Source organism: Aspergillus uvarum (genome assembly GCF_003184745.1).
Source record: "Aspergillus uvarum CBS 121591 unplaced genomic scaffold BO82scaffold_80, whole genome shotgun sequence".
NCBI lineage: Eukaryota > Fungi > Ascomycota > Eurotiomycetes > Eurotiales > Aspergillaceae > Aspergillus > Aspergillus uvarum.
This window is the reverse complement of record NW_020291377.1, coordinates 1-12,676: the sequence shown is the minus strand read 5'-3', so window position 1 is coordinate 12,676 and position 12,676 is coordinate 1. Positions and strand designations below refer to the sequence as shown.

At 49.7% G+C, this 12,676-nt stretch overlaps 3 protein-coding genes across 3 annotated transcripts; 2 read left to right on the top strand and 1 right to left on the bottom strand.

Moving 5' to 3' along the window:
* Positions 1-2,379: 2,379 nt before the first annotated feature.
* Positions 2,380-6,121, top strand: BO82DRAFT_436428 (camp independent regulatory protein; the record flags this gene model as incomplete). Its single annotated transcript, XM_025641114.1, has 2 exons — positions 2,380-2,470; positions 4,153-6,121. The coding sequence occupies 2 exons, from the start codon at positions 2,380-2,382 to the stop codon at positions 5,688-5,690; spliced, it is 1,629 nt and encodes a 542-aa protein (XP_025486854.1). The 3' UTR covers positions 5,691-6,121.
* Positions 6,122-8,001: 1,880 nt separating this feature from the next.
* BO82DRAFT_369140 (Zn(II)2Cys6 transcription factor domain-containing protein) lies at positions 8,002-9,797 on the bottom strand (the record flags this gene model as incomplete). Its single annotated transcript, XM_025637151.1, has 5 exons — positions 8,002-8,665; positions 8,825-9,209; positions 9,275-9,364; positions 9,422-9,515; positions 9,741-9,797. The coding sequence occupies 5 exons, from the start codon at positions 9,795-9,797 to the stop codon at positions 8,002-8,004; spliced, it is 1,290 nt and encodes a 429-aa protein (XP_025486853.1).
* Positions 9,798-11,675: 1,878 nt separating this feature from the next.
* On the top strand, positions 11,676-11,987 carry BO82DRAFT_295661 (tubulin C-terminal domain-like protein; the record flags this gene model as incomplete). The annotated part of the gene is made up of 1 exon (XM_025631874.1): positions 11,676-11,987. A coding segment is annotated over one exon (312 nt), but the record flags the coding sequence as incomplete, so codon positions are not given.
* Positions 11,988-12,676: the final 689 nt, after the last annotated feature.

Sequence of the window (12,676 nt, the reverse complement as noted above, 5' to 3'; positions counted from 1 at the left end):
CTTTCTGATAGGCCGAGGCAACAAACCACTTCCTCCCGGAAAATGAAGACTACCTGACCGAGATGGCTGTGCAAGTTCCTTAAAGAGCACGGTGAACACTAATCATGTACTGTACCAGGTAAGCCTAGTTTAGACCCAGTCGGGAAATTGGGAGGGGAAAGGAATAAAGGAAAATAAGACGAAAGGTTTTTTTTTTTTTTTTTTTTTTTTTTTTTACAAAAAAAAAGTTGTCATGTGTAAGCGAATCCTTTTTGGAACTGAAGTAGAGAAAAAGAGTAAGCCCAAGCGACTGCGGACGGCCAAAGCTCGACCTTGCGCCCGCAACTTTATCACCGAAGTGACCATATCTACTGGACAATAAGTTCCGGGGGAGGTTCCAAAGGAAAAAGAGCCTAACTGGCGCGTCTGGTAGAATTTTCCGAGGCGAAACTTTCATATAGGAAAAGAAGAAAGAAAAAGAGGTACTCACTAACTCATGTAAGAAAAAAGTCGGGGAGTAAGTCGCGGCACCCGCAAAGCAAAAGTTTACTTCTCCCCCCTCCCAACTGATAAACAGTGGAAAGAGGTCGCCTACTCCGTACAGTCTGATAAGTCGCCCAGCAAAGAGAGTCGATCAGGTATTACGTGGCCGATCGCTGTGCATATGACTGATCCTAGAGTAGGTTAAATTGTCGTTTACGTGAGAGTTAAACTTTGCCATCCGAAGTCTAATAGTACCTGCTTGCTATCTGACCATGGCCAGCTATCATTAGGATCCACTATCTTACTGATCAGACAGTTGTGTCAGGCGAACCACCGTTATGGATAAGATTTGTCAAGCTTTTCATGGGTTTGGGGCTTCTTGCTCATGTCTGGTAAATTCTGGTTGCCAAACGGCGGATAAATCTGCAGCAGAGGGAGAGAACTGTACAGTAGCCTCGTACGGAGCTGGTAGATTGTGAGTTACCAGACCTGTCAGTCTAGCCGAACCACCGATTCCTGCTTGCTAGCTACTAGGATGGGGGATGGTTTCAGGGAGAGCCTCGAACAATTTTGGGGGCAAAAACTGGCGACACGATGGAGCTTAGAGTCCGGGAGCTCCGTGATGGCGGTTTTGCTAAATCTGATCATCATCGCAAATCGCTTAGTTGTCAGTGAATTCACGCTTTTTTGTCTTGCGCAAAACCCCCCCGCTCAGTCTATTTGATACGATGCGGAAACTTCTGCTCCCATGCTATTGAAGGGCTCGTTTAATCGATGCAGGTCGTGAATAATGATGGATTCAGATCTGGAGATCAGATGGCCAGCAATACGAATACCAACCGCCACAGTGGCTGTCGCTTGCGTTGCCGATAGCCGGTAATCCGAGGGAAATGGAACATTTTTCTCTTCTCTGAGTTAAGACTGTCAGTCAGACATGGATCATATACACCGGTTAACCCGGCGGGCTAACCCCAAGGGAAAAATGTCGTCAGCTTTGACCAGAAATGGTCACTTTTCTTTCGGGCGGAACCGCTGCGCAACCCGGGGATGATCCAACCCTAAATCTTTGGGAATGCACTCTATGTAAGCCTGTTTTGCTTGAGGATTGAAGGAATGAGCTAGTTATCAGTACGTACTCATGGTTATTATTCCCTTTCCCCTTCGTTCGATAATTTGAGTAGACTGAACATCGATCCGTCACAAATCACAATACCGATGATCCATGCCGGCCTTCCTTCTAGACCGCGGGTAAAAGATTCGATGAGCAGTGGAGAGCTGAAGCCAGCTCCCCAACTATATCACAATGCATGCAATGAAAACCAGAACCAGGAAAAGTAAGATCCGGATGAAACGGATACATATAATCCAGGGTTATACGGAGGTACATACATTAGTAAGTTCATAACACGACTCAAGACTTCGACAGGAACTGAAAAGTCGACCATGAAACAAGTGGATTTCCAGCCACAGTGGAGGCCATGAAGGGGGGGAAGGAGGAGGGGGAGGGGGAAGGAAAAGGGAAAGGGAAAGTGGGAACCTCGAACCTGGTAGGCAAGACCTTGTCCGTCCCGAGGTCTGCTTTTGATTTTTCTCTAAGCGAGCTTAAGGTTCCTCGTGTTGGATTAAGCTTAAGCTTCAGAAAGTCGCGCACTAATCAGTTTCCGGTTGGATTCAAGCGATCAGAGCGCCACTGGTATCTTACTAGTGTATTACCATAATTTGCGCATGGTTTCTGGCTTTTCTGTCGGGATTACTGAGAATATTCTTAATCTTTCTGAATCATGAGTTTTGACGGCCAAGACAAGACCATTCTGTCTCCCCCCCGACAGACTAGCCGAGATATGGTTCCGTTGTCTCTCATCTAGGTAACATAGCTGCCATAGCATAACTTCATGAGGATGGTAGGGCAGCAGACCCATGAGCAAGGAGAATAGTGCCAGGTGCGGTGCTATGGTATCATCATCCTTGGATGCTATCCGATATCAACCTGCTAAGGAATGGACATCCGGTATGTGGGAATCCTACAGCCCTGTAGGCAGGAGTTTGTACTACCCATCACATATGCAACCGGTTACTCTGGGCGTCGGTCGTGGTATAGAGTACTTGCAGTCCGAATGCTGACGACGACGACGATGATATTGAAACCACCCTGTATGAGTAACTTACCTCTTGCAAGTAGATTGCCTGTCTGGGTTTAGACTCCACCCGTGAATGAGCCCCCTCTTGTTAGGTTCACTGTTTGACTGCAGATTATAGGATTACCTGAAGTGTGAGGAAGTATAACGGTACACACTTATACTTATATCCCCGAGAGAGTATTGGTGCGACTCAGGAGAGGTTAAATTACCTGGAGCTTAGCTGATCCGACAGTCATGCTCCTAGGCATAGCGCAATGATGAATTCAAGCGAACGAACTCACTCACCCAGCCTCGCTTCCCAATACCATGGATGAACATTAGGTGAAAAAGAAAAGGTTAAAAACAAGGTTCGCTTTGTTTGTGATAAATCCAGCGACTACATAATATCAGATGAAATCATTTGCTGCGGCCTCCTCTTAATCTGTACCCACTTTTCTTGGTCGTTAAATCTGGCTGGCTGATCTTTCGCATGGCGCCTAGAAAAGAAGAGGTCCAAGCCATCATCCTCTGACCCTGGCTGGGGCTGAATTCACGAATGGATAAGGATTACACTAGTCCATAATTCCGAGAGGCCATGAGGCAAAAATAGAGAGGCGGACGCAGTCAAGGAAGAAGCGAAGACGAGTGATCCAGAGGGCTGCCGCTGTTAACCATGTAAAACAATAACTACATGAGGGTTTATTCAACATTGAATTAACTTATACATAGTTCAGTACATGTACTAGATTACTAATGTGTATTTGGCTATAGCCGACGCTCATGCGAACACGCAATTACATCCGACCCAGATTTTCGAACAATAATATTTCATCTCAGTCAATAAACCAAAACACAACTGCTTGACCCTGTGGGGTTCAAAGTTAGGTTGGTTCCCCACCCTATCTTTGATGCTAATTCTTCACTTGATTATTTTTATTTTATTTTCCATTTCTTTTTCCCCCCTCGGATTTTATTTTATTTTATTTGAACTTGATTACCATTCGGATTATAATAATCATTTTTCCAGTATTTCTCTGCCTATTCCTTTCTTCTCTCCTACCACCATCTACCCTTCCTACAACCAACCCACCATCTCTCTCACCATACCATCTCCGATACTGCCTGTGATTGCAGCAGCAACACTCAAACCCGCAGTTGTTCCCACTGTAAGTGATTGAATTGGTGAACCCGCTCGTTGCATTATCATGTAGCCTCTTTGTCTCAGCATCCTTTGTATAACTTTACGCTTGATTCGGTCCGCTCGACTGCATTCCTTCTTTATTCTCCTATCAGTTGTGCCCATCTCCACTCCCTACTTTCTCTCCCCTTCCTTGCTGCCTTGGTTCCATCTACATTCCATCCCCCTCTACACTATCCCCTCAACCCTCTCATTCCCTCTCTAATATACATACATAGCAAGTTAACCTCGTTTCTACGTACCACTAGATCCTCGTTCACTCTCGGTGGATGCTGTGGCAAGATCAAAGTCGATACCGCCCGGCCTGCATCAGTTTCCTAATCGGGAAATAAAGTATCATTGCTCAGCTACCGTGATTGATTCTCAACCACACAGGGAAGCACTGCGCAGAAACCAACGCCCCTCAGCGGTTAGAGGAATCATCATCATTTAGCTCCGTCTTCAGCTCAGCTTTCAATATTCTGTACCATACGAATCATCCAGCCCTGGCGCTCAAACCAACCGTCATCACGGGGACCTACACAGATCACCGAAGGTGGATGGAGACGTATCACGGCCACGTCCGCACCCCAGCGGACGCCATCATCCTCTTCGAAGCTTGTCGCATTGGCCTTCTCCCCCGAGTACAAAGACGACTGTCGGAAAAAGAACGTCAGTTGATCCGCTCCGGGTCAGTTTTTGTCTGGGATGAAAGGGAGGCGGGCATGCGAAGATGGACCGATGGGAAATCTTGGAGCGCGAGCCGGGTCTCTGGCAGCTTTTTGACTTATCGCGAAATGGAGGGCAAGCGAGGAGGAACAGGCGTGGCCCAAACGACGATGTCAAGAGGGGGCAAGACCCCAGATAGTGCACGAGGCAGCGACGACGATCGGGCGGACGGCGTGGACGAAGGACCCGATGGCTACCGATATAAGCCCGACGGATTGATGAAGCAGTCGTTCAGTATCACCACCTCGACCGGACAGCATCTCCATCTCATCAGCTATTACTCAAGATCGCACCCGTCTGCTGCCAATCTCCAGCAGCCTTCAACGGACCCGGCCTTGCGACATGTTCGACCCCAGAAGGGACTCTACCCAGAATCTACGGTCAACGATCAGCAAAATCTTCCTGTTGTGACTCGCGGCCCCATGGCCGGTGCAGCCTACGTGCCTCCTCATCCGATGGGACCGTATGCTCGCGCCGCTGCTACGCATGCTCCCCCATACACGACGTCGTATACGTGGCCACCAACTCCCCTAGCCACCCCGCCTGTTCCGGTTCATCACTACCCCTCATATCTACCTCCAGTCCCGGCCGGTGCTCATGTCGCATACTCTCATCATCATCATCATCATCCTGCGTCCCTACCTCCTGGAACTCCTCTACCGCCACCTCCGCAGCCTCCTGGTTTGCAAACGCCTCACGAGCGACCGATTCATGCGGTTGAGGTCGCGATGCCTCCGGCCTTGCCCCCATCGTCTGTACAGATGCTTGCAAGTCGGTCGCCACGCACACCAGTCGAAGCGCACGAGATGCTGCACAGAAGCCCGTCAGAGCTCGCACACCACGCAGATATTAGACGGGCATCTCCGCGCACGCAACCACATCCTCTATCGCACAGCAACGGCCTTGGCCCGGCTGTGCGGAGCCCCCGGCTTCTGAACCAGCCTCCATCGAACGCCATTCATATTCCTCCTCCGACTGCGGTGGTCTCCAAGCCTCTCGAGCCTAGTAGCTCCGGCATTGCTGTGCCCAGCATTGGCGCACTAATGAACGGCGCACCGTCTGGTGGATTACCCTCAATCACCGCTCCTCCAGTTCCGGCAACAGGACGGGCGGAGGGGCCCAAGGATATCCCTAGCGAAAAAATCGGATTTGGTGGAGAAGATATGCGAGCTCTCCGACAACTTGACCGAGTTTTCACAGCTTAAGCAGCCAATGGTTGAGATACATCTCTCTCACGATCATCTTTGATCTTCTCAAGCTGTTGTCATCTCGTTGTGTTGTCGCCAGCATCAATTTCCTCACGCCTGCCTTATATCCCTTGTTTCTTGTACATGATTTAGCATTTTGCGCCCAGTTGAGCTATTCAGATTGAAATGGTCATGCCCCCCCGCTCCACGACATTGTTTCTTTTTCTCATTCGACCGGGTTTATGGTGTTGTTTTCGGTCTCATCTGCACAGAATCGGCGTTGTACAAAGAGGTGCATTACTATACAGTATGGGTGGGATTTTTTACATGTCACGGGTGACTTCTTTTCAATCCTGCGTTGAGGTTGAGAATTGCGATGGGATCGGTCAGTCCGGTGACTAGTCACGATGATAACGTTGAATCTAAGAATCATCTCAAATTCACCTTGCAAACTCCTGTACATGAACACCCACGGTTTCTGTAGCCATTGTAGTCATTGTAGCATTGCCGACATTGTCTATGAGGTCAACCCTACTTGCTATCGATTCCACCATTTTGCACAACCTGCTGTCTCACCTGTCACAGCAGACAACTATAGTATAGCCCAGGCTCATCTGCACGCCGACTGGGTCCATGCACAACCAGCTTCCAGGATTTGCGCATGGCCTTATTCAAAACACGAGCTAATCAAGACCTCTATTGCAAGATCGAGTGACCTCGTTTTTTTTTTTTTTTTCGGGCGGTAACCCCGGCCTTTTCGTTCATGTTGAGACAGATGCCAGCCAACTTATGCCCACCCTGCCAGATTTCTGCCCATCAGGATGGATCAGAATTGAGATTATATGTTTTGAGATGACCCTGATTGATTTGCCCCGGTGGAGCCAGATAGGACGGATACTTGGTTACCTAGAGATATACATAGACTACTACCTTTTTACTTTAGGTGGCGGGCACATGACTGGATCCCCTATCCAGTCCTCCTCATTTACAAGCGGTGAAACAAATCTGCCTACAGTAGTCCTTCTTTCACTTCTTAATCATTCCCACGACAGATTCGTCTCCGCAGATGGAAAATCTGCAACATCACGTCCCGTTTTCCTCCCTGCTCTAGTAGTCCCTGAAGATCGCTGAAACGCCCAGCGCCGACCCACTCGAGCCAACGGCCGCGGAAGGGTTAGTCTGCAAAGCAGGGACCCGCAATCAATTTGTTGGTGGGAGTGTTGTTGTGCTGTAAGTATCTGGCCGCAGACCACGGCGTTGAATGGGCTCGCGAGAATCAATATTTAACCAGTGTACGACAGGTACGTTCCGCAGAGTAACATCTGTCCCTTGGGTTCAGGGCAGGTCTATAGGTTGAATGTCCAAGCCATGGTACATGATCTGGAGAAGGGGTCGGGGCTGAGATGGTCATGCTCTTTAGTCTGGTGCTATCAGATTTGGGCCTGAAGTCCTGTCTCGGAGTAGTCACGCTGTCTCTGCCCGCTATCCCCAGCTTGGGAGAGGCGATGCCTGCGCCAGTCATTCCAGAAGGGGCGGTTATATGGCCGGCATCTGCAGCCCTGACTCTGGACCAGAGCGTCAACGGCCGAAAAGGCGCGGAAATCTGGGCGAGTGACTCGACCTTTGCGGATCGGTTCCAGTACCACACCTCCTGCACGGTCAGAGTGAGGCTTGAGTTCAAAGCTTGTGGGCGTGTGATCGGGAGCTGCGGCATATAGACAACTAGACGCTATTTCTTCTGATTAAGGGCATATTACAGCTGGCATCGGACTGCGGCAATCACTTAATCGACTTCATATAATGGTTGTCACCGAACTGTGGTAGAGTCACCACCCCTTCAACTGCGGTCGTGGAGCCGACAGAAATCAGTTCTTCACCATATCTATGTCCAATCATCGGTCACACACAGTGGAAGTCAATCCCCGTGTTACTGGGTGATTTATCCGTGCTGGAAAATTCTCTTGTGCGGTCAGCCAACAACTATGTCATTTGTGGGCCAGTGCTCATACAATCTTTGATTGATGTAGACTGCGCCGGACATTGTGTGGTTGCGTAGGTCTGCCTATACTCAGTAGTAGAAGCGCCCCTGAGATTGAAAGCTGCTCAGGTATCTCAAATGGGTAAGGTTTTCCACAAGTATGTACACTGGTCGACATTATCTACTCATTCTATCAAATGTACTGACTACTCTATAGATCATGGTTGCTTCCCTTTCTTTGCCGAACTCGTCCGATATACCAGTTAGCTACCAGCTCAAAATCATTTCTGTCTCTGACAGCGGCTTTGAGGCTCGGCATAACAGATTTCAATGAGCCCGTTACTCTGCTCTTCACTTTGTGGGATCGTGATTGGAAACGACCTTCAGTGCGGCCAGGTTTTGAACCACCAGATTTACCAATGACAAATGTTGTAGGCGCAACAGGGCGATATTACGGCTCTCCTCCTCACTTAATGAGCCAGGGTCATGACGCGCCACAAGCTCTTCGAAAGATGCTGCAAACTCGCTCAATCGAGCTAGCATGATGGCCTGCTGTGCTGTAACTCGCTGCATCACGGCCTGTTCACCTGTGTTGTCGTGCAAAAGAGCGTTGCAGGAGCCACGGAAGTGAGATACCTTGCTCATGATGATGTTGATTCGTTGTCTAGCCTCTAAGAGGCTTCCGAATGCATTGCTGCCAAGGCTGTTGAACCTAGTCAGGGAGGTATCCTGGTCTGTCGATTTCTTATGCATCAGGCTGCCGTGGCTTCGGGTCTCAGACGGGTAAGCATCCTGGTCTGTCGATTGCTCAAGCGTCAGGGGATCTGATTGTTCGTATTGTGTTATTTGAACATCGAGCACCATGAAGGCTTGGACCAAAGCAGCCTCAGTCGCAGATCCATAGCGGAGCTGTGCCGTAGGGTGCGAACCTTGTCTCGGATGATGTCTCCAGTACCCATCACGCTGCTCCACAAGTTGCACTCCCCTCCGCAGATGCACGCTCGCGCTCTTGTAGCTGCCATGGAGCAGCTCGACGCAGATGAAGGTGATACAGCATATCAAGGCTACCATCCGGACGTGAGGATCATTCGACGCCAAGCGTCGCCGAAGCATGACCATCGCTTTGCCATATTGCGCGAATGCAAAGCGATAATGCGAATCATGCATACCCTACTTGCCAGCGCGGCAAAGACCGCGCATCTCAACATCCTCGTGAAGCGCACTCAGAGCCACGGCGGCGTGGTAGGCGGCCGGCTCCGCAAGGCTGATCTGCAGGACTATCCGCTGCCATGCTTCCAAATTGAACCAATCGGCCATCCTGGGCGCCGTTTGGTGGAAGAAAATGCTAAAGCATCGTTGTTCGTCGGTACTGGTATCCGGTCGGGCAGTGGGGGCGACCTGTACAACGGATTGTGGCCAGATGGCCCTTGCAATTGCTCCGGAAATGCGTGGCAGCCGGCTAGCATCGTATTCGCAGTGGCGTCCAGTGGAGGTGCATTGATTGCACACGCCCGGTGTCTCATCACATTTGACATGTCTAGCTCTACAGATCGTAATGGCTGTGGATTAGTGAAAGCGAGCGGGGGGCGCATTTGGTTTCAGTTTTTGAGGGGTGGCTACAGACCGACAAGTTCGACATCCGTTTTGGGACCTGTGACGAAATTGTCTCTGTCTCTGTCTCTTTTGCTCTGCCATTGAGGAAGTGATTGTAAATCTGGCTTTGGGGTAGATTGAATGAACGAAAGCTGACATGGCGCATTTGGTCACTAACCAAGTAGCGCCTGATCGGCAAGCGGGCCAGCGCGCTGTGGGGGGAGGGAAGGGGCGCGGGCCGTCTCACGAGTTGGCGCTGCCGCCACCTTGATCTGTCAACCTCAACTTGAGAAACAATAGGTTATGCCTCCTACTCTCTCGATGAATACCTCAATTCTATTCACTAGACAGAGAACTTCCTCAAGGACCTTGTCGGTGCGAGAGAGTGTGAGCCGATAATTCCGACTCGCAGCCCGTTGCAGGCAGCGACTGCTCACCCCAACCTCAATGGTCATTGCGTGCTACGGAGTACTACACAGTCAAAGAAGATCGCTTACTGAAACAAATGCTCTGCCCGTGACCACCCATAGCAGCCAAGCCCAGAATCTCAGCATTCTTTCAGCTTGAGGCCCTTTGTCGGTCGCTCGCCTCCGCGCGTCTCCACCATCATTGACTTCAACCTCCGGCCGCCCAGGTATGGCGGTAACACATGCGCAGGAATCAATTGAATGGCAGGCGCAAAATTCAGGCGTGACCTTGCGGTGGCTCACCAAGTCAACTATTGGCTCTGTCTTAGCTGACAAGTGACGCCACTCGTGATTGTACGACAGTATGAAGGAGCGGTGGACTACCATTGGCAACGATGCTGAGACCCACAAGAGATAGCGGTTCTAATGCCTTGACTTTGTGCTAGATCTTTCGACAACACGCACTACTATGCAAGAACCCGTGAATAATCGCCTTTTCTTTTACTTGCTAGCGAGTTAGTTGGTATGCGCCGGCCACTTTCAGCATCGGAGACTGCTGGTCTTTCTTATACTTCTCTGCTCACCAAATGTTCTTGGAGTCGACAGGCAGCAGGCTTTACAAGGAATGACACCTAGAATATAGTGACCAAGCTTTATTTCGATGCCTAGACAACATGCGCCGAATTATGGGCGTTCCTATTGTACAAAGGCTTTCCCTTGAGGCTCTCACTGATATATGGCCATCCGACACCTAGATTTACCAACAGACTGGACTGTCTGAAGTCGATCAAATGGGAGTTTATAATACCGAAATTATTTGCATATATCTCTCAGGGAAATCATATTGGTATATCTTGCTGTTAAGTCCAATAGTGAATGTAGTCCCGTGGGCCCTTTCGTACTGACTGTCTTGCAGAACATCTGGCGTGTGAGTAACCGTGCTTGTCCTATATTTCAATGAATTCTCTACTAAGAAGACGAAGAAGCTAGTTACATGGGTTCATCCAATTTGCAACTGGACAGAATGAATGTCGATCTCAATGAAGTGAGAAACAGAAACTGCGGTCCATGCTGTGTCCTTGCGAACCTGGAACCAGGGACCATGGATGCAATTTGACCCGGTTCCTGTTGGTCCTCTCTATACACCTGACAATTCCGTATTTGTGCGACGTGGAACGAGCAACAACTGTTTCAAGGGTACTATACTGAAGCTGCCGACTTGGTAGATCAAGAACTGATGCTACTCGGAGAGAAGCAGGGATACCCGATTGCATTCAAGATTTCCAGATCGCCCAATTGCTAGGTAGCGGTACACAGTCCAGCATGGACACTCTTTTGATCTGAAAAATCAAAGAAGAGTTCCCCGATTGAATGATGACCACGTTCTCGGTAATGCCCTCTGCTAAAGTCTCCGATGCCATCGCTGGACCTTACAAGGCCATGCTCTCGACGAAGCACTGGATTTATCAAGCAGATGAGACCTTCTGCCTGGACAACAATGTGAGACAGATAATCCCTTCGCTGCCGCTGGATGACTAACTGGCATGAGGGCCCTAAGATACTTGCGTGCGCACTTCAAGGCTACGTTACCCCACGCACCTTGTTCTCAACTACTTGGTTTCGACAGTCATGTCTGGAGTCTCGGCATGCCTTCGCTTTCCAGGCGAGCTAAACTCGGATATGTGCAAACTCGTGAATAGGGTCCCTCTTCTCATTTGCGCTTCTTCATGACGGTCATTGCGTCATTCACTAGCCACGGGTGCACTCATTCCGGTCAGTCACATTCTCAGATCTTACGCAACAGATGCTGGGTTCGAACAACATGATAGCTCTTGTGATCTCAACCGTGGCTGCCTTCTGACATGCTCTGCTTCAGTGTAAGTGCTTGGGATTGCCAAACCAAGAAATCAGATCAAATCCTGAGCTCTCTAGTTAGTCGGGGACGGATCTCCATGCGAGAAATCGAGGATCAGATGAAGCACATCTAAATCAACAACGCTCGAGTCCTTTGTCGAATGACTCCTGGACAACGTGCAGACAGCCCTCTGCTCCGTACCAGCGCAGTGTCCCCGGGTGTCAGCGACTTTGCATGGCAACTCGACGGCAATCCAGGAAATCCTCGACCGAGTGGACCATGCTTTTGCTCGACTTTTCCATTTCAAAGCGGTTCTGCATTGGTATATCGGGGAGGGAATGGAGGAACTGGACTTCGTCAAGGCCGCAAGCAATCTGCATGACTTGGTCGCGGAGTATCGACACTATCGATATGCTTCCGAGGCTGGTTTTCTGATGGGGCGAGTCCCGACAATAAGGAAATACAGCTCCTCGAACAAGTAAAAACATGCTGGCTAGTGGTTGTCTGCTGGCTTCAAGGACTAGTTATCAACTTCAAGTCCAGGGTTTCTGAGCAGAACTAAGAATGTCAGCCTTCCGCCGCTTCGTCTCACAATGCTTCAAATTATCGAACCGTCCCCAAGACGAGAATCATTCTCATGATCTACGAATGACTCCAAGACATCATCTCCCCCCACTCCTCTGCAATATCACCCAGACGTTCGTTATATACCACTAACCACAATATCAACTCACGTGACACGAGCCCAGCCAAACACCGTCTGTCTGTCACTCCCTGAGCCCCCTCTGCAGTGCCCCTCCCCCTCTCCCTGCTCCCGCGCATCCCTTCCTTTCTAAAAGTGCAATCAACTAGCGCCCACCACCCTCTGCACTCCTGTGCGTCAATCAGAATAGGGTAAAGCGGGCGGGCCAAAGGCCTCCAATCTACCTGTGCGATAGAGGAAAAGGGTAAGTGTGAATTAGTGCAGAGCTTCTTTTCCCGACCCAGACGCATGATTCACGGGAAAAGGGAGGTCTTTTTTGTGGCTAGTTCTACGGAGCACTCAGTAGTAGACTAGCTCGCCGCGGGTTGTGCATCGCGGCGCAACGCACGTACGCCCGCGAACGCACGCGAAATCTTTTTTTTCTTTTTCTTTTTTTTTTTTTTTTTTTTTTTTTGGGGCGAAGCTAGA